The 25,029-nt window shown below is 33.3% G+C and overlaps 1 protein-coding gene across 1 annotated transcript in view; it reads right to left on the bottom strand.

Annotated features, from left to right (window-relative positions):
- Positions 1 to 25,029, bottom strand: part of LOC116767303 (transmembrane protein 132E) — a 46,994-nt gene that overhangs the window by 2,206 nt on the left and 19,759 nt on the right. The window contains 20 exon segments of the mRNA XM_061527420.1: positions 188 to 333; positions 713 to 802; positions 992 to 1,290; positions 1,380 to 1,498; positions 1,580 to 1,685; positions 1,799 to 2,093; positions 2,173 to 2,233; positions 2,236 to 2,367; positions 2,851 to 2,891; positions 2,975 to 3,109; positions 3,310 to 3,582; positions 3,998 to 4,166; positions 4,933 to 5,105; positions 5,539 to 5,740; positions 6,328 to 6,476; positions 7,118 to 7,292; positions 8,016 to 8,159; positions 9,264 to 9,531; positions 10,287 to 10,433; positions 11,262 to 12,093. Of these exon segments, the coding sequence (XP_061383404.1) occupies positions 188 to 333; positions 713 to 802; positions 992 to 1,290; positions 1,380 to 1,498; positions 1,580 to 1,685; positions 1,799 to 2,093; positions 2,173 to 2,233; positions 2,236 to 2,367; positions 2,851 to 2,891; positions 2,975 to 3,109; positions 3,310 to 3,582; positions 3,998 to 4,166; positions 4,933 to 5,105; positions 5,539 to 5,740; positions 6,328 to 6,476; positions 7,118 to 7,292; positions 8,016 to 8,159; positions 9,264 to 9,531; positions 10,287 to 10,433; positions 11,262 to 12,093 (3,956 nt within the window).

Here is a 25,029-nt window from a genome sequence, read left to right on the forward strand (position 1 = left end):
ATATATAATACTGAAGTATATGTATATTCGTATAAAATGTAATTATACAAAAAACGCTATACGTATTAAATGCATCAAAATTTAGGCTCTATTCATAAGTACATCGAACGATAAGGGGATGATGATATAATCCGTGGCCGGTGCACAGCAACGTCTACACTAGAAGCATGGGACGGTGTTATTATACCTTGAGGTTGTGGAAATAGTGCATGATCTGATCGTAGTCCATGTGGAGATCGTCGAGGGCGAGCGGCTCCTGGTCGCGGCCAGTCTCGCGAGAGTACATCGGATTACCGACAATTGTTGCGCGCTTCACTTCAGGGGAATTGCCACCTAGAAGTTTTATAACACTAAAAATGACAGTTTTGACTTTCGGATATACTACCGTTGACGAAATAAATTTACATTTATCTAGTTGTCAGGATCTAATTTGAATAATTTTGTAACCTTCAATTGATACTATGTGAAAATTCATTATTAGATATGTATGAGTATATATAGCGTTTTAACTTTTTATGTTCTTTAAAACCAAGCGGATATTTGTTTTCAAATCTTTTAGGGCATATTAAAAAATTGCAAGACTGAGATAGACTAGACAGACTATAGAAATTTTAATAAAACTAAATGAAACAATTTTGTATTAAAATAAACTTATTAATAATATTCTAAAACTTACCCTAAATTGCTACAAATTATGTGCAAAGTATATTACCTTTGTTTTGGATTGCAGGTTCAACGAATTCGTTCTTGATGTTGGATTCCTTTTCCTTTTTCTTATGTCGCATTTGTACTTCCGGCAATCCTATGAAAGAAAATAAGTTGTAAGTTTTGGTGTTCCTTTGATTTTTAAATATCAGAAAATATTTCTGCAAGACAGGACAAGGTTTTATATATTAGTGACAAACTATGGACAAGTTTGTTATTTTCGCTATTTTTAGATGTCTTATTTAAACTATTATGCTTTGTTAGTTTAGATGAAGAAATTATTTACCTATTCCCGAGTCGTGCATGTAATCAGGGCTCTCCGGTTTGGCAAAAGTGCGTCGTGAGTCGTCCGTGCCTCTGTTGAGACCAACGATCTCTCTGAAGTCCTTGTTTTCCATGATGAGCGGAGCGTCGTTATCAAATTCGAAGAGACGCGCACAGTCGTCCTTGTTGGTAAGTTTTTCCACGGGGTTATCGTCAAAGTCATTTCGTAATTGAAGGTTGGGGTAAGAGTCGCGTTTATATTGATCCATCATTTCTCGGCTTGACATGTAAGGTGCGTCCATCTTGCTTAAATCAATAACTCTGGAAAAATATTACGTCTTATGAACATACAGTTTTATTAAAATTAAATATTTATGAAAACAGATTATACTAAAACTATTGCACAGTACCGTTCGGAGCGATTGCCATTTTCCGGAGATCGCTTGATGTCATGTTCACGGTCATGTTTTTTGTGATGATTCCGTGAGTGGTTTCGTCGAGTAGGAGGCATAACGGTCTCTGGTAAAATCTGTAATCAACGGTCAGTGTTGCTTATTAAATTTTTTTAAATAATAAAATAACTTTGGACTGAAATTTGTATTCTACATACTTTGTTGGGATTTCGAGGTGGCACAGGGACTTGAGGTTGTGGCGTTGAAGAGTTCCTATGGGGAGGAACGGGGGGTCGGTAGTCGTCTTCGTTTCCTGTATCCATTCTACAAAATCAAATCCAAACATATACAAATATTCTACATATACAAACGAGATAAAGCTCTACAATGAGTGGCTGTTGTGAAAGATGCAATAATGGTGACAATGATAATCTTACTGCCAATGACCGTCTCCTGAGTTTTGACGATTGTGTCTAGCTGGCTTCTTGCAGTACGTGGTAGAGTCGATGACCCTATCGCGTTTCTCACTTTGCGATGGCAGTTCGATGGAGTTAGGGTTGTCGAAGCTGGTGACCATGACGTTTCCGTTTTCACGAATAGCATCTTCGGGATCCAAGTAGTTGTAGTTCAGGGGATTGGAAGTGATCCTCATCTCCTGGTTGTTGGATTTCTCCGGCTGGGTTGAATTGCGAGCTGGATGACGGTTTCCGTTTCTCTCTATGGTCGCTCGGCCTGTTGGGAACGCTAATTTAATTTCCCGATTCTACTTGTCATCGTTTACATTTATGTGGTCAATAAGAATAATATTTACCGAGCCAAACCCAATCATGAGCATTCGTGGTGGATTCTCTGACAGGTTTTCCCTCGCTAGCCCGAGCGCGGTAGTGACGGCTGGGCGTACGTTACCCCCACCACTTAACGGGCTTCCTCCCATCTTGGTGCCTGCACCAGCTTCCGGAGCCGGTTTCAGCCGATATGCATATACGACACAAGATACTACGAACACCTGTAGTTAATAGTAGTATGAATATAGTAATTTGCTAGTATTATAATATGAGTATCGTAATTTACATTTTTTTTTCTTATGAGAATTTTTTTGCTTGATTTAAATTAGTTGTTATCGCTGGAACGGATCTCTGTATTTTGAATAAGGAGAGAGTTTCAATAAAACTGTATAATATTTCTAAATTAAACATAGCGTATGTTATTGATTAGAGATTTTTTTGCTCTACACTTTTTATTGCGAATCATGGAAGTTTCTGTTTATGCATGCACGTTTAACGTATATAGTAAAAAAAAAAAATATATTTTTTCAGAAAACTTTATTTTATTTATTCTATGAATTAGATATTCAGTTTTAAAATGACTAATGTTAGGCCCTACCCAAATATTGCATAAATAATTACAGTGGGGTCGACAACTTAATGGGGTCGTATAATATTCCAATAATGATTTCATATGTATTGCGTCACAATGATTTTATACTTACTACTATAGCGAAGCAAAATGCACCAAGAAGAACGAACATTCCTGAAAGAATTATGAAGATATTTAAAATAATTTTGGTACTTTAATTTTATATGGCATGTTTTTTATGTTATTAAAAGCTTTACCTATCTCAACTTGCGACATACTGTTTTGCGGAGGATGTCTCGGATGTAAGGCAGAATTACTTCTAAATATAGACCCGTACTGCTGCGCCTGCACTGTTGGTTCGTGGTTATTTTCGTCTTTGAATGGAGAAAAACCTAGAAAAAAATTACGTTTTTTATTATACCTACCTGTTTCGTAATAAAAAAATTTAAAGAAAGTGATAAAAAGTCTTTTAGAACTCCAGTAATATGAATTCAGATTTGAATCTTAGCAAAATACCAAAGGTATGCTCATAAAACAAAATATTACTAAAATGAGTTTTAATTACTAGCTTAAAATAATAATGATTATTAACCTTTGAGGACATCGCTCAAGTCAGACATTCCAGTCCGTAGACCGCCCCTGGCCATGATGTCATCATTTTGTGGTGTATCAGGTCGTTGTGATGCGTCACCACCGCTGAAGTCCACATCAACAGCTGCAGCGGCACTGGCCAGAGCTCCCGGTATGTTCTTTATGTTAGCTGGTGTCTTTGTGTCTCCTTTCCCAGGGAGTGCGACCCGACGTAGCGGTCCTGAACGACATTGCTCCGGAGTGAGGAGAGTTACACGAAGTAGTTCTCCACTACCTGAAAGATAATATACATGTTATAACCTATAGTAAAAAATCTTATCTATATTATATGGTAGGTTATTAAGAAAAAGTACTATAGTTCTTATTTGTGTTTACTGTTAAATACCCAACAGTTAAAACAGCTATTAATATAGCAGATACTGCAAGGAAATAATAAAAAAGCCCTTTATCAAAAAAAGACTAAAAGCAGTACAGGCTATTTCTAATTGTGACAAAAATCTGGATATTTTTTATGTATTATCCTTCCTAAAAGCGATTATATGAAAAAATACTCATATTCAATCAATAAGTATTTCTTCTGTTCAGATTTTAAGAATTATTATGAAAAAAATTTGAATATTAAAACAGCGTCGAATTGAGATTATTATAATCGCATTCATAGAGTTCTTTCCTTAAATCAAAAAACTCACCTTCACCAACCGCGATAACCCTTGGATGTCGTGATGCCAACATTGGAGCGAAAGCCACGACTTCGGAGTCCAAACTCTCCACCAACAGATAATAATCGGAAACGGAAACATCTCGGAGGGCGGTGTGGCTTCCATCAGAGAATTCAATGTCTATGTCCAACAAACCCTCCTGTAAAAAAAGTAAACGTTTATGGTATGATTATTCGACGTATTTTCCACTTGACCTTTCAGACGGGAATTACTGCCTGGAGGTCGCCTAAAGTTCAAAAGTCAAGGCGAGTAATGAGAATGAGTTGTTTTGGAGCACATTTTTATGTTACAAATACTTTACTTCTTTGATTAATACCTTGTTTTTATGTTGAATGTTACTAGATGATATCTATTGCTGTATACATTTCTGCGTATTATTTTATCTTAGTTATAAAACACTTACTAATCTTGTTTTCTACCAGTACCATTACTGTTTTCTATCATAGATAGACTGTACAAGGCACCATTTGTAAATAACAACATTGATAGTAACAACAACACGTATACTGTTAGCATAAACGGTCTCTATTTAGAGATCCCTTAAACAAAGGATTTGTGCCTTAATTTTGATCCCTCCTCATTTTGTCAGTGCTTCCTTATTGTCATGTTCAAATGTCTCATTATTACAAAAGGACTAAAGTAATTTAGAAAAATATTATTTTTCTAATAAACTAAGATTTGAATAATAATAATAATAATAATAATAATAAAAATTCATTGACACTAGCACAATTCGAAGCCTGATCTTAGTGATATGCAATCCAGTTACGTAATTCGTAAAATTTTCATTATATATTTTCTGTTTGAATCATAAGTAAAGTTTTATCTCAACATTGCTCTAAACTTATGTTATTATAGATACTAAGATATTCTCGTATAATTAATGTGATTAAGAGATAAAATACCTGATATTGCGCAGTGAGACGCCTCGTGACCGTCGTTTCTGATACGTATCCATTTTCAATGGCGGTGTCTGGCGAGATGTTCAGCTGCAGACCGGATATAACACGCACTAAGAGACGAGATATCGACACTTTGTCGTTCACAACACGGACTTCACGGAGACCGATCACTCGTCCTAATGAATTAAATTGAAATAATGATATGAATACATTAAAGAAATAATGACAATTACAGTAATTCCTTAATATTTTTTAATACTGTTGATTGTAATTTTTATGAAAAAGTTAAATGTCAGTTAAAAAGCTTTAAAAATGTATGTAAATGAAATTTTTCGGTAGAATGGATTTAATGGTACCTATTTTTTTACGTATATTGACTTAAGGTATTTTTTGCCAAAAAAAATAAAATCATCAAAATATAGACTTCAGGACTTTAATACAACGAATAAATTTTACAGGATTGACAAAAAAAAATAGTTTATATTTTTATTTAAATCAATGTTTTCACGTAGCTTTTTCGCAACAATACTCTAAGAATATATAAACTATTGTAGTTTTGTTTTTGGATAATAAAAAACTCATCAAAATACCCCTAGTACTAAAACTCACCAGTAATAGGCGACAGCACTTGAACCTCGGTTCTTCCTGTGCTACGTCCTTGAAGAACGCGGTCCCTGAGCGATGCGATACGAGGGTCGGAAACACGCATCAAAGACAGAACCAGCTCGGTCACTTTGAGCCACGTACGACGAGAAACAAAGTAGGAAACGCGACCGGAATCGTGATCCTTAGCCAGGAAGCGAGCGTACACCTAGCAGTGATTTAATTAATAATTATAACAGCACTTCGAAATATATTTATATCATTTCTCAAGTAACAAGACGTAAGGTAGAATATGCTGATTTTTAACACGAAAAGCGTCGACGTCACCAAATTAACCCTTTAAGGTAATTGTAGCTTAAGTTATTACTTAATGACTGACTTAAAATCATTCATCAATCACCCACCTCCTACGCGTATTTCTTGTTACCAAATATCGAAATTCCGTATCTGGTTTATATATGAGTTTATATAAGTATCATGGTTAATTTTTACTTTCTAATACGACTTTTTAAATCATCGATTCCGTTTTGTACGTTATCCAATGTAACATTTCATAAATAGGGACATCGAAGCCATATTACATCAGTTTAAAAGCTAGTAGTCATTTGTTATTCAAGAATATAAACAGCATATTGGCAAACATCCAAAAATATATTACGGTACTTAATTAAATGCGAGCACGATCAACTGTATTTTGCCAACGTAGCAATTCAGATAAGCCGGACGGATACTTATTAAATCTTTTGTTTGGAACTGAATGCAGGTAGGTACAAAGAAACCAATCTGTATACGGACCTCAACATTGCTTTGTTGGTATCTGAGTCTGCAGGAGCGCTGATCCGTCAGTGAGTTGGGGGCGTCGGGTCTAGAGCCGCCCCACCCCCGTGACGACAAAGACCTTCGTAATCTGTCTTTAGCATTTGCTTCGTCTGATACTTTCCAGCCTACAGATATAATAGAAATGGGTCAATAGGAGCTCAAAGAATTCTATGAATAGCTTTGTAAAATATAGATACAGTTTAGATACATCATTGTAATTTATACCCCGTTTATGACGAATTCTTATATTTATTAAATGTGTGTAGCTCAGAAGAGCTACACACATTTGAAGTCAGTAATAGAATTACATATAACCAATTTTCTTGTTATCTTCAACCTTAACTTTATGTCAGAACAACTTTTCCTGGTTTAATTTATAGGGATGCTATATATTATACCAGGAAAAGTTTTAAGTGGAAAACTTATTAGGATTCAAGGCTAATACTATCAGATCTGTTTATTGCGTGAGGTTAAAGTCCTGCAGTTATTCAGGTTTCATGCTTAAAGCATTAGTTAGAGCTGTGGGTGTCGTGTAACAAATTGACCAGGTTTTCTGACATTTAAAATCGATATTAATGCACATGTCATAAAGGTTTTTAGATTTATTTATAGAAAGCAAAATATTTCAATTAACAATATCTGTCAAAAATGTAATAGGTACCTGTCAAATATCATATTGGTGTTGACATTACCTGTCATTCATCCTTAATGACATCGCACCATCTATCAAGTACCTACGAGTATAGTTAGCAAACAATGCACAAACCTTTGACTTGTGACAGGCGATTATCGTCAACGTCGATTTCGAGAGGATATTCCGGCATCCACACAGTGAACCGGGCCAGGCCAGTATAGGTTCCATACTTGACTATTATAGAAGCATTTGAAGAGCCCCGAATTTCGGATCCGTCCACATACACTGAACTACATGACGATGAAACCTGGACGTTTTAAAAGTAACGTACTGTTTAAAAATATTATTATATGATTATTTTCAAATGATAATAAAATTTCTAATAAAAAATATAGACAGTCAAAGGCTGAAACTAAAATACCGTGATAAAAGAGTTATATTTAAAATGCTTTAAAATCCACGTTAAGTAGCTTTTGCTTTTACTGCAGTTTTACAGTTATTGTAATGGAAATCGCTGTCATTATGTGAGCAATTCTTCTAAAATAGGCTTATTCTAATGCAAAGTACTTTTAATTTGTAATAAAGACGTAAGCCTGCGTTTTGTAATGGTATCGTGGTTTTCCCAACAAAACTCCCAAGGGAAACTTTTGCGGGTTTCACAAAAGTTAGGGCAAAAATTAGTTTTAAGCATTCTAAGTATTCTCGTTACAAATTTGAGCCGTATTCTGCTAAAACTAACATTTTCTCTAATCAAAAGATTCAAGTATTTAAAAAAACATAAAACACAATCTTATTGTTAGTTCTTGATGATATAAACACTTATAATTAAGTTCAGTTATTCTACAGATGAATAAATGTATACAAGCAGTACCATCTTCGACAGTGTAATCATAATTACAGACAGAATTTACGAGTTGTCACAGTGCTTTAATGTATTAAGTAATCACTTTGAAATATAAACTCAAGCGCTAGTTCATTTTAACAGAAATCAGACTACCATAATGTTTTAATTGCTGTTTTCTAAACCCACCTTAAGTACGCTCTCGTCCTCCGAATGACAGGAGCTTTGGAGTGTGACGTCAGCGACTTGGCCCGCCTGAGAGACTATCAGCACTTTCATCGCCTGGGAAACCTGTCTTCCAGTCAGCACTGCAGTATTTAATACCTCCCAGTTCTAAATGAACGAAATACATTCAGAATCAGATTTTTAGTACATGAATTATACTTAAAATCAGTAATAACAAATTCGTGAACGAAGCCAATTGAAAGGAATGTTTTCTTTAATTAAAGCAATCATGACAATTTAACCATTTCAAATGTAATGTTGGCGAATATTTATTGGTTGATCTCAATTATATAACAATTTACTAATATAAAGATTGTGCTCGAATTTACCAATATATTTTACCTGGCAGGATTTTACTATGAGAAACTACTACACATTAACGTGAAACATTTTTCCTCTGCGTCGAACTTTCTTCTCGGTATTATGAGGTTAACTTTACAATTAGACCCTTCATAAAACAGATAACTATAGAACACGCAGTATGCAAATAACTGAACTTATCCGATAGTTTATCTTCAAGTAAGTTTGTTTCCCGGGAACTCTAACTCATTTCAAAGTGTCCACTATGTACGGATTGCTGAACTAATATACTCTCGGCTATTCATATCAGAAGAAACAGTTAGAGGAGTATAAGATTCAAGCTTAAATAATTCAGGAATGTTCTCAAATATTAAATGAGTTTTAATATATAATGTCACTACAGCAGTCTGTAAGGCGTCCGTTACATTAATGCTGCTCTTGAATGGATATATTTTAGGATTTATCGCTCCCCGTTTATGGCTAGTCGATAGTTTATTCTAATTTCGTAAACGGATTACAATTTATCTAACATAAACTTTCATTGTTTACGTTAGTTATATTTTTAGTTTAAATTTTATGTGTGGGACACCATGGAATGGATTTATTATACAGATTAACATATAACGAAATACAAAATGTAGAAATGAAAGATCATGGTACAATATAATTTATTTTTATACTGTGTGTTTCTTTACAATTTCATTATCCTCTTAGTAAAAACTGGTTTCAGATCCAATTTAATAAAAATATCATCTAGTAATTACAAAGAAAAATCAGTGACGTTTCTGATAAAATATCTGTGATATTTGATCTCCTATAAAATTATTGAATATAAAACGTAATGTTACATGTTCAATTGAAACGTTATGTTGTAATATTTGTTTGTGTTATAAACACAAAGTGATCACGAACCTTTGATATGGGTAGAACAGCCTGAATGTCGTCCTTTTCGATGTCGAGTCTCGTATTAACGCGATGTTCGTGAGGTGTTTCTTCTGTTGTGGAAGTGACGCTGGTAGATGAAGATACTTTGGCAGACCAGCTGATTCGAGCCATTCCTCTGCCTGATTCACCTTCTGAACCTTCGGCATCACCCTCTCCTTCAGCTCCAACCTCAACCAGCCAGGTGAGAATCTCTTCCCATCCTGGTCCGCCGGCACCAGTACTCTCTTCAATATCGCTGGATTTAATCAAAGTAAGTAAAAATCAATATTACTAAAGCTCCTCTAAACTTTAGTATCTAGCTATTCACTTGGATTTTATTTAACATTTATTTTCACTATAATAGATAAAGAATTTTAAATATACCGAAGAAGTTACTTATTCTTGTAAAATGAAATAATATTCAGTGAGCAGTTTTGACATGCGTCCAAAAGCCACTCAGAGAGTACTAACTTGAAATTCAAAATTTTAAGTTTCATTTAGGTGACACAGGCATTTTGCCAATTTATAACTCTGTGAGGCAGCGTGACTTTTATAACCGGAACAGTTAAAACAATAAACTTCGGTTCGTTTCAGTTTTAATTGACTTCTATTTTATATTTATAAATGACTAAAATTGGAAAAATCAATCAGTAGACATATTGGAAGCAGTTTGGACTAATTTAACTATTTCCCTGTCTGGGTCTTCGTTTTATGTGCCGACCCACTTCTCCTAATCTAGGTACTAAAATAACTACAAACCTAGGGTTGCCAAGACAGATAGCATAAAATTCTTCAAATCATTTTCTAGAATTCAGAAAATGTTCTTAATATATTATACGGATGTAAAAGAGAATAGCATAACGTACATTGGAAATTTAGGTGGGATAACGAGGATAGCAATATTTTCACATTAAAATGTGCGACGCGATCGAAATTTAACTTTCTAATATATTTAACTGGAGACACATAAAACGGTGTAAAATTTATTATCATATATTTTATTGTACTCACGTATCAAGATTGTCATCATCACGTAGTGGTTGCTCAAGTCGAGTTGCAGTGACTGTAGCAGCTCGAGGTTTTACTTCAGCTGTAACCGCCCAGTGAGAATTTGACGCCGTCACACTCACCAATCTCAAGCCCGATTTCACTTTCATTCTAACAAAATACAGAAGCAATGGAAATATTAGTATCAAAACAGTTGTTATAAATGTAACCGACCGTAACGATATTCCCCAACGACCCTAGTCATAATTCAAATGTAAAGAGACACGTATGTGCTGAAGTTTAGAAACAGGTGCTGCTAACAATATTATGCATTTATATTTAAGGTAATAATTATTTAATTTTTAATTGTTAGAAAAACCGTTTTTAATTTTCCCTCATACTTTATTATAATTAGCAAGAGCTTTTCACAGTTGCACGCTATAGCTAGTTTTCAAGCTCTAAAAAAATGAATTATGCTCTTTGTACAATGCAAGGGTTGCTAATATAACATTTTTAAGTGAGGATAAAACATATTTAAATTGTTTTTTTTTCATGTAAAATGTTAAGGATTTTTCTAAAAGTTTACTCGTTATTGTTTCACAATGTCTTTTTAGCCATATAAATACCTATTTTTAAAAAAATCTGACATGCAAAACATTACACAATAAATAAGTGAAAATAAATATCCTCAAACTAAAATAATATTTGTTAGATGTTAACTGCTTCGACAAGCGGAAGTAAACACAAACCAGACAGATTTATTAGTGGATGGTAAAACGTTTTGGTCGACTGTGAAGAGCTCAAGTGCTGACTGCAATTTGCATGTCCACGTCCTATCTTAAGTACTCTCAGAAATATCCACAATTATGACTGCTAAACAAGGATTTAATATTTCGATATTATTCATAGAAACCATTATAATTGTATTATATTTGTATGTAGTTTTGTGCTATTTTAAAAATATATATATATATATTTTAGGTAATATTTGGAAATTACCTTATTACGACGTGTCCAATTGTATGACTGGCATCACGGCGAACGACAAATGGTAAATGAAGTCGGAAATGGGGATATAATGGAGCTCTTGGAAGTAGGAGAGCACAATCACCAGCACGAGCTTCTCTGTAACCAGCTCGAGCACCCGCTAGGGTTACTGAACCTAGCGGCCAAGCTGGTTGAACTGAAACTTTTCCGCAAACACCTTCACCCGTTTCGCCACTACTTGCTTCAGCGGCGCTATAAGCTAATTTCATCGTTTTAGGTGGTCTTTTGCCTTTTCCATCAGCAGGCCACCAAGCAGCAGGAACTGTTAATTCTGCCAAACAGGCTCCTTCTTCTCCTTCAGGTCCACAAGTTGCGGTAAGAGTTTTTGTTCCAATAGTGGCATGTAAAGTAATACAAACACGTCTAGGCCGAGCAGCTGCGCGGCGAGCGCCACCTTCACCTCCAGTGTGAAATAGAACCCTCAACACTGGTGCATCTTTTGGTAGTTCACGGAAAACTAGGTGTGCTGATACATCTAACCTATGTGCTGTAGCGTCTTGTAATTCCACTAATGTTGCGTTTCTTCTGGGCGGTTCCAGGGGATCTGGAACGGCGTATCGTGCTGGGACAGTTTGTTTTGTAGAAAATGGACCGTAAGTTGCTCGAACTGAGGCTGGAGCAGAGCCTTGCAGAACGGTAAACCGATCAAGGGACAGAAGAGCTCCAGGTAGGGCTGTGCCCATCGGTTCTGGAGGTGGCCCCGCCCCATTCCATCTTGCCGTATGCTTTAGAAAAAATCCACTATCCTTATTTTCAAAGTGAACTTCCACGCCAAGCACAATCCCTGCAAAATAAAAAAAAATAAAGTAATCTTTAGAAGACTCATACTTGAGACATAAACAAAACACAATATTAATATGAATTATAATATACATAAAAAGTGTTCAAAACTGACTCGACTCCAATTACTTTATGATTCTTCATTCATTATTATTTCTTATTCAAGATACACTTCATTAGTACATAAAAAATTCGTGTAAATCCTATAAGCTCAAACCACAAAGTATAACAAGGAGACTTAATTGAAGAAGCGCTTGAATTCGCTTGATGAATGCATCGTCAGACAGGCATTAGATGAGATCCCATCATTCGTCTCGGTTATTACAGGAAATCGTGTCACACTCTCATCTAGAAGTACCGAGCGGATTTCATAGAATTTATTACGTCATATTGTTTTAAATATTTCCTATAGAAAACGGAATGTAATGTCGACACTAAATAAATACTATTATAATGCCTTGCCTTTAACAAGTCAAGTCTTATTTTTAAAAGATTAACCTTTTTTTCATACAAAAATCTTTCTTATTATGAATATCACAATAATAAAATCTAATTTCCCAGTTGTATAGGTGAAAAAAATGATTTCGTAGAAGCAGAAATGTTAAAAGTAACGAATATATTTTATAATCTTCTTCATTTACAAGGAAAGCCGCCAGGGATAGAGCAAGATGATAAAAAGCTCGAAAACGTGACGCACTTAGAACAAAGAACACTTGGTGAGCTTTCAATCCCTCCAAGAGATATGATACCTTTATATTGCGCAGTTGTCAAGAAAATACTTCAGCCAGGTACACGTTTCATTTCACTCGGGCGTTTCTTTACATAATTTCTCCATTTGTTATAACTTTTTTTTTGAGAATATTTTTCTTTATTTGGATAACTTCAGGAGTATCTCAAAGTTGGATAAAGTAAAATAAGTAAGATAGTCATAAAAGATTTTAGGGACGTCTGTATTTAATGATACAAAGTTTTTTTAACTGCCATAATATTTTTTGTTTGCATTAAAATACTGAATGAGTAGAAAATGTTAGAACGAGTGTCATAAACATTGTGACGTCAACTGTTTGAAAAGCAACATGGCATGACAAATGAACAAATATTTGCACATTAATGGCGCTCCGACATTACCGCATTCATTTCGTCCCCTTTCGTCAATTGTAACATTATATACTAACAATCATGAACAATATTAATAGAGTGCCTTTAATTAATTAATATCAGCCAGAGCTTTTTATGTAATTACTACAACGGTGTTTTAATAAACTTAATATACCAATGAAACAAAAATAACAGAACGGCAACCATTTTTTATAATATAACCATTTTCACTAAATAAGAACATGTTATGTCTAACTTAAAATGTAAAATAAAAATATATTTCATTTATATAAGTTAGGTCGGCACTAAAATAAAACGGAGAGAAAATTAATGACAAGACATGTCGTCTACCCTACGTTATGTTGGAACTTCCTTAAAACATCATCGTCGAATTTATAAAGTAATAATCCCGCTACGTAACACAAAGAACGCACACGACAAGCTTCAGAAGGAATCTTTATACAGCACAACCCAGATATTCATTTTATATATTAAATATTATATAACCAGAGCTAAAACTTCACTCCATTTTCCAAATGTTTTGAAAAAAATTAATATTTTTATACATTTACAATGTTTTTTTGTGAATTAATTATGAAATTTAAACAATAAATTCAACAATAAAAGTTACTTATATTAAAGCGATACTCATTAAATAATACTGAATTTCAGCTTACAGAGTTGTATAATAAAACAATAAAATGGGAAAATTGAGGTAAGAAAATGGAGCGTAAAAAATAATGGCTTATCCTCTGTGTATGGCAAGGGCGTTGGGCTGGCTACTAAATAAATTGCCTTTTTCAATTTCAAACAGTCAGGCCACAACGTTTTGCATGTTTCATTGCATTGAATTTACCACATAAAAATGGTGCTATTTCGTTTTAGTATAATTTATTATACAAAGTCTATTAAAATTTTGTATGAAGTTATTTTTAAAATCATTCCGGATTACACAATTATAAACTCCAATATAAATTTGTAACATAATCGATATAGCTCTCCATCTGATTTAAATAAAACTAGAAAGTTTTTTATTTTTCATATATTATGAAGAAAGAATAATGTTTTCAATTCTGAAACAGATTTTATTTTGTAAAATGTCACAGACGAGTCGTCATTTACAATTATGCATGTGCGTGACAGAGTGCCTAGTGAGGGATCATCAATCCCTTTTACGGCTTCAAAAGCTTTTTGCCAAATTATATACGGCTAGAAAAAAAAAACAACTTTACTATACATGAATTTAAATTTTCACTTACTTATAATTATTATAGATATATCTTAAACTAACGTTTAGAAAACTCTTTGTCAGTTTAAGAATTGCTTGTATAAAATATAAAGTCAATCTGATTCTACACGAGGTAAAAAAAATTAATTTAAAATACGTGAGATAATTGATTCGATCTCCTGTCCCACTTTTATATAGAAGTCCTGAAAGAGACAGAGGAACATTCTTGAGATGGGAAATTTAACCATGTGGTTATCGATAGCAAGACGTCGTTTCTCAGAACAATGTGATAGTGACTCATGTCCGCGAGATTATTTATTTATTCTAAACATCGGTTGAACATTATTTGTCTATAACGTTCCCATAACTGCTTTTATTCGATACTAGTTTTTGAATGGGTTGTTGTATTTATATTATATATAAAATATTGAGACTTTTGGTAGATGTGTGAATTGATTGCTAGAAACTTAAGCAAATAAAATGCTAAAATTTTTATGCTGTTTCCTTAATTAATAATGTATTAAATTGTTTTACGTATCTATTATTCCATGTCCGTGTTATTTATTTTATATATTATTATTTGTTAACATAAAATATGAATGAAATAATAAACTATGAAGATTTGGTTGATTATTATCATCGTAAAGTCCTAAGCTATAAATCAATACTAATCTTGGTCTTGTCCACAAAGTACTAGGCTGTCTAGTTATATTTATAGGAATGTCGTTAGATTGAGCTCTCGAATCTCACTTTAGACGTTAACCTCTTGTACACTTAACTGGAGAGTACTTGTATGAAGTTTCGTTACGTAATACATTCCTTGCACCTGACTTACACATCATACTCTTTGCCTTTCATGACATTACCAATTTCATAGTGATACTTAAAAACTAACAGTTCTTACAAGTTCATGCATACCGAAACAATCAATTTCGACTGTTAATTAAAAAGATGCACACTTAAAACATATTTAAATATATATGAATACAACAACATGTTTAATGGGTTATAGTAATTATTAAGCAATTAGGACCAAACCATACAATCTAAATCGGATCGAAGATTACACAGAATTGATTAAGTTAAGCGAAATCTTAATGGGGATTAAGACCAATGAGGAAATATTATCTTATTACGTTCCTTAATGAGACTACGAATAGCTTACTCTGTAAACATAGTACGAAATGTAAGAGTATTTTCTTCAAAACCTTCCAATCCCCCACGGCGGCGGACATAAAAGCAGAGCTAGGATTCTATCATTTGTTGCAGCTATGTCGCATACGTTCCTTACAGATGATTCGCCCCCGCATTCCCGTCTTATTCACACATCTAAAAGCTCGTCTTGGAATTCTTAGAGAACATATGCACTCGCTTTCTTTGCATTGTTAAAACGTGCGTGGGCCTACCGATTTTATTCGCTGGTAACGGTTTACCCTTATCTGGTGTTTGATGACAAAGATTTACAACCGAACGTCTGGTTGTTTGTTTGCATCTGCTATGAATGTATGATGTATGTATATTGTGAAAGTTAACTAGTTATGTTAATCGATACTCAAGTCATTAAACTTGTGTTATGTCAATATACAAGTTGAAGTAGGCAGGTAAAAATATCTCTATAGTAAATTAACGTCATACCTATAGTCCAAAGTTAAGTCTAGTGATTAATAGTAATTATTTACGAGTTACATATTACAGTTACAAAGTATAGCGTTATTGATAAAATAATTAAATAATAAGAGCCCCATCTTTTAACAAGTCATAGAATTAACATAACAAGCTTCAATTTAAGGAATTAACTGAATCATCAGTATCAAAAATGTATTATTATGAAAATCTCCTCGGAGCAAGCAAGTTTTTATAAAGCCGGTAATAACTGGCAGATTGTAAGTATCCGTAATTAGTGTGGATGGTGGGGTGATTGTGTGGTGACAAAAGCTTCAGGCGAATTGTACTCCTCAACAATATCTTGTCTCGCCCATCTAAATGCAAATGGAGTAGAACGCCCCTTGATCTTAGTATTCGCACCCCTCATTTGTCTAGAGCGGTGTAAGGATTTGCAAGATTTGCTTACTTGATTCATTTTATTCACCTCGAATAGTAACTAGTGTCAGGGATTTAGTGCGATAGTATATCTTTATAATTATAAATGGCATATAGTTTTCATGAATTATCCTTAAGTAGATATAAAATATTATCATTTCTTACTTTTCTAAGTTAAATATTGAGGTAGATTCAGAGTTACCTCTGGATGGAATCTTTCCATTTGAATGGAACGCTTTAACAAACTCCAACACAATAGACTGCTTAGACTTAAATTCAATAACTGCAACCATAAAGGGTTATTAATGGTGATAAAGTCTGAAACAATAGATTTTTTTTTCTTTTACTAAAATCTCCACGGATAACATCAACTCTGGAATATTCCATCGTTATCCAAATTATTAATGCTCTCAGCATTTTTAAAGAGGAAACCCGTGAAATCGATTCACAATAACAAGGTTTCTTGGTAAAAGGATGGAAATAAGATTAGGATAGGGAGGTATTACCGACCTCCGGACCTTTGTTGGTAGAAAATGTAAATGATATTGGAATTTAGTACGTTACCGCTGCATTTTTTTACATTTATATAACTTATAAAGCAGGCAAGAGGATTTTAATGAACTTGCAAGTGCATAGCATAAATCATTTTGTTTAAATAAACCAAACGTCGACATGAAATGAGAATAGACGATCAATAAATTTAATTTAAAATTCTATTTATCTTTATGTATTGACAGACCGGCGACCTGAAAACGAATACTGACGGCAAACAACGGATAATTGTACATCAGACATTGTTTTCATTGGCTGCGGTTGGTGACATTGTATGTATTTATTATTGTACAGATTCTATGAAACCAGATAACTGAACTGTTAAGTTATAAAAACAGTTCTGTTTTGACATAACCCCATTCTTCCTGCGTACAATGAATGGTCCTGTGGTTTGTGTAACTTGTTTTCAGAAATAGAAAATATTAAGTCTAATTTATTGTTTTATAATATACGTAATGACCATGAAAGAATAAAGAAATTAAATAAAAAAATATTATTACACTATATTTATTTCTTTCGTACGGTTACAATCGTGACCAATTGCAGTAAGTAATGTGGATTCCCGCAGCGCACGCGCCGCAATACTCAGCAGGGAATCGATGTTAAAGGATCATGCGGTTACATGCATAGTGCATACTTATGCACAAGTAGCTCTAATATCATTGCCAATAAAGACTAATTTAAAATGAGTGTTAAGCTGAAATTGTGGCTGTGATGCACGCCATATAGTAATAAAACAGGTTGCTTCGAATAAGGACATGATAATTCAAAAACATTTTAGAGGACCCTAAAGCGATAACATACGGCGGAATAAAAGCCTACCGAGTTGTTTAAATTTCATTGAACCCAAAACAACATAATGTTTATATCAAACCATGAAATTAGTGTTTTTATTTGAAACACTTACATATTTTTAGTAAGATAAACTTTTTTTGCAATACAACTGAAGTTTGTATAAAACTCTTGCTGAGTTTTTTTTTTACTAGAAGGCGTAAAACTGCACCCGCCATCATTTTGCTGTAAGTTAGAATTTAGATTTTGCATACAGAAAATGTCTTTTTTATTACAGCACGTTTGTGATATACACGAGTGCATGTTATGGAGAAGATAACTCTTTTTTTTGCAGTTTAATAATAAATTTAAGTAAAAATATATATATTTTCTTTTACAAGATAACAGAAAGTTTTTGAGTAGCAGTCATATTTTTTTGTCATATTATTTAATTTTGTTGTTCTCTTGACCCTTAAAGTAGACTAATTTTAGAGCTATTTTACACCTCAAAACAAAAGAGAGAAATACTAGCTACGAAAAGCTTGGCAGGTTCCATCAGCAAGATTGCTGATACACTCGCAACATAGTTACAAAGACTTAACAATACACGAACTCATCTCTCAGACAGTATAGACCGAGAGCCCAGTTTACACAAAGTTTTAGAAGTTGTCTACTTTTAGGTGGTACACATGTTACAAAAGCGGTAACAGAGAATAGTTTCTAAAGTAAAATTAAATGGGATGGAAATAATATATTCTTGAAAGAAGTTTTTTTTCTTAGTCTAAAAAAAGCAATTCTATATTTTAAAATCGCATTACGTCTCCTCCTTTCAATTAATATACATAGAAGACATACACGAATGGAATTAACAATATAATAATGATTAACTAAAAATAAAAGCGATTTGTTGACAACAAAAACGAACATCTAAAATCGATTTGATAATGTTCAATTTAATTATATAAATAGCCACTCAAGATTCGTTAGCGCTTTGCACACTATCAAAGGCTCGCTTTGAGCACTGGCCGTGCATATCTCGTTTGCTAGAGCCGTAATTTAATTAAGTCGAGAGCACATTATGAGTGGCGATGAGGTAAACGGAACTTCGCTTTCCTATTCCGGACGTACGGACATTTGCTTTTATTAGTTCGAAAGAATACTGCACTCGCTTGTTCCGTTGAAATGTTGAAAGAGAAGAACTGAGTGCTTTTAAATTTTAAATGAGTTCCTAGTAAACTGACGTATTCCTTTGAATTATTTTCATGCAGCTACGATTTTATATATATATTTTTTTTTTTACAAAATATCTATAAAATGAAACAGTATAATTTAAATAATAAATTGATAAACTTTCGAAAACAATATACCGATAGACCATTTTATATTTCATTACCTAAAAGCCTCTGGAGTTGGACCAATTAACATCATTTATGGTTACAAAGTCATTATTTACTGTGCGTACACTGCACTGTTGACTGTAGACATGAACATGCTACACATTTGCGTATGCAAACGATATCGTTGGAACAATTTGCGCAATTCACAACATCCAAATTGCTGTTCCCATGTCGATTCCCATTTTCAACTGAAATACTATTCGAAACACGAATAATCAGGTATGTATTAAATTGCTAATTTTCGGCTATGTGGTGCCTAAACATCATTCGTTAGGACAATCAGTACAGACATTTTCTGTATTAGGATTTTAAGGGCGAGTCACTTTCAAAGTGACCCAATAGAGTATGAACTTTATTAATGAAAAAGCTTTATTCTAAAAAGCTTTCACAGGCCGTCTGAGTAACGTAGCAATTTACAGGTATATATTTTATTTGCATAACCGGACGTGTCCCGAATAAATTGGAAATGACCCCGTAACTGAGAATGTTAAACGTACAGACGCTAAACGTGTTCACGTCAATATTGCCTTCATTACAACGAATTCAACCTGTGATGAGCGCTTCGACAAACCTATTAAGTGCTAATAGTATGTATAAGTGAAAGCAAAAAATATATAAATAGTCAAGGAAGGAAGTTTATTTTCATTTAATCAAATATTTAAAACGTTTGCAAACAACAAAAAATGTACGTCTTTTTCTATGAAATATGAGATGAGGAAAAGTAAATAAAAACGCTATTTCAATTAGACATTGTTGTAGAGATAAACGAGCGTGGAGGGTGCCACAGGGCCTAAAACTTGTGACTTAACAAGTCTTCCTTCGCCCATGTTTCAGTCTTGTTTTATGTAAGAGTGCTTAACTTTTTCAGCGAACTGTCGCTAAATAAATATGAGACGTCACGAACTTTTTCAACATCATAAAATGTGCTAACATTTAAATTCCTCAAGCATTGCAATCATAAAACGTGCACAATGTATAAATTCTAAATATATTTTCAAAGAAAACTTCATTTGTAAGACGACAAAGTAATGGAGTGTCAGCTTCGTACGTTTTTCCGATTTTTAGGTCGAAATGACATCCACTTCCAGGGGCACAATGACTTCAGTGGTTCAAACTCAATTCCGATTGATTTGTGTGCTTTTATTTCATTTTCACTCCGTTTGGACCGCACGGAAAACTGAGATTTTACAACAAATATAGTAGGAACGTAAGCATCTGTTTTTTGAATTCCGGTTACCTATAAAAAGGACCAACAAGAGTGTTTTATAACTAATTCTTAGTCTTTTTCTGCATCTTTTACTATTAAAGTAAAATGAAGGAGGTGTACCACCTTTATTTTAGATTTATGAGAAATGTAGCATGAAAGAGCCATAGCAAAAGCCATAAAGGCATACACCAACTGACCAACACGAAAATATCTTACGAATATAGTAATATTTATATGATTTTCTATACAAACAAAATTTTTAATATATTACCTAAGTAGGAAAGAACAGCATAAAAAAAATTATTCTATGTTAATTGAAGTAGCTTACAGCACTAAGCAGTGTTCATTAGTTCAAACTAATATAACGAAGTGTCCACTTGAAAGTTGACGCGCCAAAACACTTGTATGTATAATAAGATTTTTTTATTATTGTAAGGCCGTATATTTTAAATACGAATAGCATACAGCCACGATTTCCCGTGGAAATAATTAAACCTTATCACAAAACAACTTAGAGCAATAAAATAAAACTAATGTATTTACGATTACAAAGCCACTTATAATTCAAGATATAAGGAATAATATATTTTTTTTTAATGGCATGGATTTTCATTTGATTTTCATGTTTTCGTTTAGAGCACGGACTTTATGTGAGCTGTACTATAACAGCATCGCGTTACGTGACAAACAAGGTTTCGGGTAACATCTCGCCTTAAGTCGAAACGACAACTTGATATATAGAGTTGCTTTGTTGTGGCAAGCGAGGAAACAGGCACTGATACTTAGGTCCACACGTGATTATTTTTCACGACAATGTAGCCTTTACTCATAGTGACATAAGAGCACAAATAACTCGATACCAAATACACCAGATAACGCGGTTCTGCTTGGCCAGTAAATTAACCTTATCTGGGCTATAAGACTTGCGTTTTATACTCGCTAAAGCTTTTTCTCACGATTTAATAAGCGACCCTAATTAGGAACACATAAAGTACCTACTGATTTCATTATTTCAAAAGTTTTTTTATGAGACATATTAATATCATAAGATAACGTATCAACATACTGGTATTTGTTACCTTAATACGCACACATAAAAGGCTTTATAGTCAATTTATTTTAAATTTTTGCTGTCTACATGAATAAAATCAGGGTGGTCGTAAAATTTTCTTTCTCAGATATTACTCACACCTATCTTTCTAAAGCTTTAGCAGAATTTGTACAGACCAACTTATTATCTTACTTTGTTTGTAGCAAAGAGCCAATGAATACGCTATGTTATCAGTTACATTTATAACAAATTAATGTTATTTGTAGCCAAATTGACAACTCACTTTACATTTCAGTAAATAACAATCTTAAACCCATTTAAAATTATTTATTTTACTATATGCGTCGTTTAAGTTTTTCGAAACGTTTTCGAAAAACTTTCAAGAGGGTAAAAAGACAACACTATAAAAAATACATGGGAGACCAAGGTATTGTAAATGACGTGAAGAATGGTTAGAAGCGCGCAATAAAAACAGCAATCTTTCTCTCCTCAACAAACATACAATTTGTTTCGAGTCGTAAAAGATTGGGGATATTATATATTTACATTTGATACTCTCCAGATGTGAATGCATTACCTGAAACAGAATTAAAAAACTTATTAATACAGCTTTTCTTATTTTCTTGAAAACATATACTTAAAGCTTATGTACGTCCGCAAAAAAAAAAACTTCCTTTAAATCGATTACTGCTGTGTACTGACATTTAAAAAGTACAAATAAATGTAGGTTGAGTCGAAATCGGTCAATCAATTGCGTGACTACATAAATTCTGTCCAAAGCCTTCGTGTATTTTTAACCCATTCCACTGAATGACGAAAGTTTCTGTTTACCCGGAACTTCGTAAATGTTAAATAGCTTTTGTTTTTGCTGTTTCATCAACTGTTAAGTTTTGGAGCAGGTTTTGTGGATTGCTGTCGATACCTATTATACAAATAGAAGCCTCTGCAGACAGCGTTGACTTTTAGTAGTTCTACTAACTTATTCACGGGACAGTCTAATTCTATTGAGGCTATTTTCGAAGGATCCCGTAAAGATAAATTAGCATCGATTTAATACCATGCTAATATTAAGATAAGATATAGCTTTTGTTAGAAGTCTATAAATAAATCAGTAAGTGTTGTAAACATCTTTATTGTTCAGTAAATGTTGTTAGGATCCTTCCATCTTAATACTTCGGATGTCTTCGTATCTACGTTGATACCCAATTTTCTCGTAGGAACGTGACTAAATGTATTTTTAAGGGTCCCAATGTGTCGTTTCTCTTCACTAACATTGTCATAAGTGTGGAGGCAATATTCGGAATGGTTTTGATCATATCACACTAACGTACCTCGCCGTTATCGATATACGGTAAAGGTTTATTTTATATCATTAGTTTCAATGTTTTTTATTTAAAATGAAATTGGGAAATAAATGATTCATTATGAGATAATTATTGATTAGTGAGCCATGATAGTATTTTCAGGTCTCCTTAGTTACTATACTACATATGTATTCTACATTGATATAATTTAATATTTAAAAAATAGTTTTTCTAATGATCTTATGGATATATATATTTTATATAGTGTTGGAGTTTTAGGATAGATACATAGTAGATTGAGCTTAGTTCTTTGCTATTTTAAACCTAATTCTTTTTTATTATCCTTTATAGGTCTCTTGGTAGAACTGGTAAATATTACGAAACAAATTGAACAGGAAATTTAAACTGATTCAAATTCTTATATTTGAAGTGAATTCAGTTTTATATACAAGATAACTTTTATTGAAACTTCTTCATATATTTGGAACATCAATAGAAAGCTGTTTCAATTCAAATCGATCCGTGATATCGTATGTTTGGCTCCATATTACAGCGGAATGTCTCATCTTTTATCTAAACCACTTTAAGGCGTATTTGGATATCCAAAATCCTTCAACAGATAATAAAGGGCTACCCCTGACCCAATACCCTTAGCGGAATAGGACGTAGTTAATTGGGATATAATCTATAAAACTATTTACTGCAAAAAATATCGAGTTAAGAGGTATAAAATGAATTATAGCCTAAATTATATAACGTTAAGTCAACTTGATGTTTTTAATAAACACTCTCGTCCTCTTCAATTTAGTCGCGCGAAATGTGCCAATTATTTCAATTACTCTTCAAGTATGGCGAGTTTGTTGGTTTTAAAACTTGATTTTTATTTATTTATTTGATTCTGGCAGTATACGTTTTAATTAAAGCTTCCTAGAACCGCTATTTTGGATTGAATGCTTTTAACTAATGCCGTTTAAAGTCTACATCGTAAAGTTTATAAAAGCAAATAAGACAATTAAATTCCTCTTCTTTCATCAAATAACACTCATTACGATCATAACTAAGGTTGTCGATTTCTTATTGAATTGACAGTGACATTAATCATGAAAATATTGACATTTCCTAAGGAAACGTTGATATTCGAAAATGGAAAAAATTTGTGAGTAACAAGTTTTTTTTAATGTTAACACCCAGTACCATAATTACTTAAAAAAGTCCACTCCATCTCAAAACGCATACCATGTCTCAATAAGTATACTTTATTGCTGTAAAATTATTTACATCTTCAAGGACGGGATCCGCTATTCCATCAAGTTGTAAATAGCAGTGTCATGACACAGCTAACTATCAGGTGGGCCGTGTGTTAGTTTGCCTCCTATCGAATAAATGGACAGAAATCATATAGTATTATTTATATAATTGCTTAAACAAATTAAAGGTTTGTCAGAATCGATAACAATCAGTTTTATTCAGTATTGAAAGTTCCCACACGCCACCACATGTAATCAATGACGTAATAAATATTTGATAAAACGCTGTCAGCTACTAAATATCTTACCTTCATGTTAACTAGGAACTACTCAAGAGCAACTAGTAATACTAAGATAAACCTGGCATAAACTCGACCCTCCTGCTTCTACGTATTAGGAGCTGCGAATTACGTCACGTCCGGAAAGTTTATGAGAAACCAGAAACTTTAATTGAAAATATTTCTGCATACCTTCCTCCTGTTATCACACCAAATTCAATTTATGAGTTATAGTATAGTCTTAATTAAATTCTATTTTATACATAACTATAAAAAATAACATTTAAAATTAAACAAAGATTTATTACAGCTTATGAAGTACTAACAGTAATTAAGCCCCTGACGTTCTAAACAATGAAGATAATAAGAACCAGTGCTAGATAAAACAAAGCATTCACACGATGAACCGTGCACTTTTTAAGAATCCCCTGTATATAAAGAAAACGTCAGCAACCTTAATGAAACGCTCGCAAAACATCTGTGAAGTGCCTCGCTACATTGTAATATAACATGCAACTGCTGCATTAAAACGCTTGCCGTGAGACTTGTTTGTAATATACTTTTTCTACCGAGAACAAATTAAAACTTAACTAAAAGTCTGACCATTTTTTAAAGGTTTTGTTACATGCTGTACATGTTAGAGGTTTTTTATTCTTTAATTTCGAAACAAAAAAAAAAAATACATAGAGTTTATGTAGAAGAAATTTGACAGGTACAAATTTCCTTGCACAGATATAAATTAGACTTGCTTTCGATGGTTTTAGTAA

The sequence above is a fragment of the Danaus plexippus genome, assembly GCF_018135715.1.
Source record: "Danaus plexippus chromosome 9 unlocalized genomic scaffold, MEX_DaPlex mxdp_26, whole genome shotgun sequence".
In the NCBI taxonomy this organism is placed as follows: Eukaryota; Metazoa; Arthropoda; class Insecta; order Lepidoptera; family Nymphalidae; genus Danaus; species Danaus plexippus.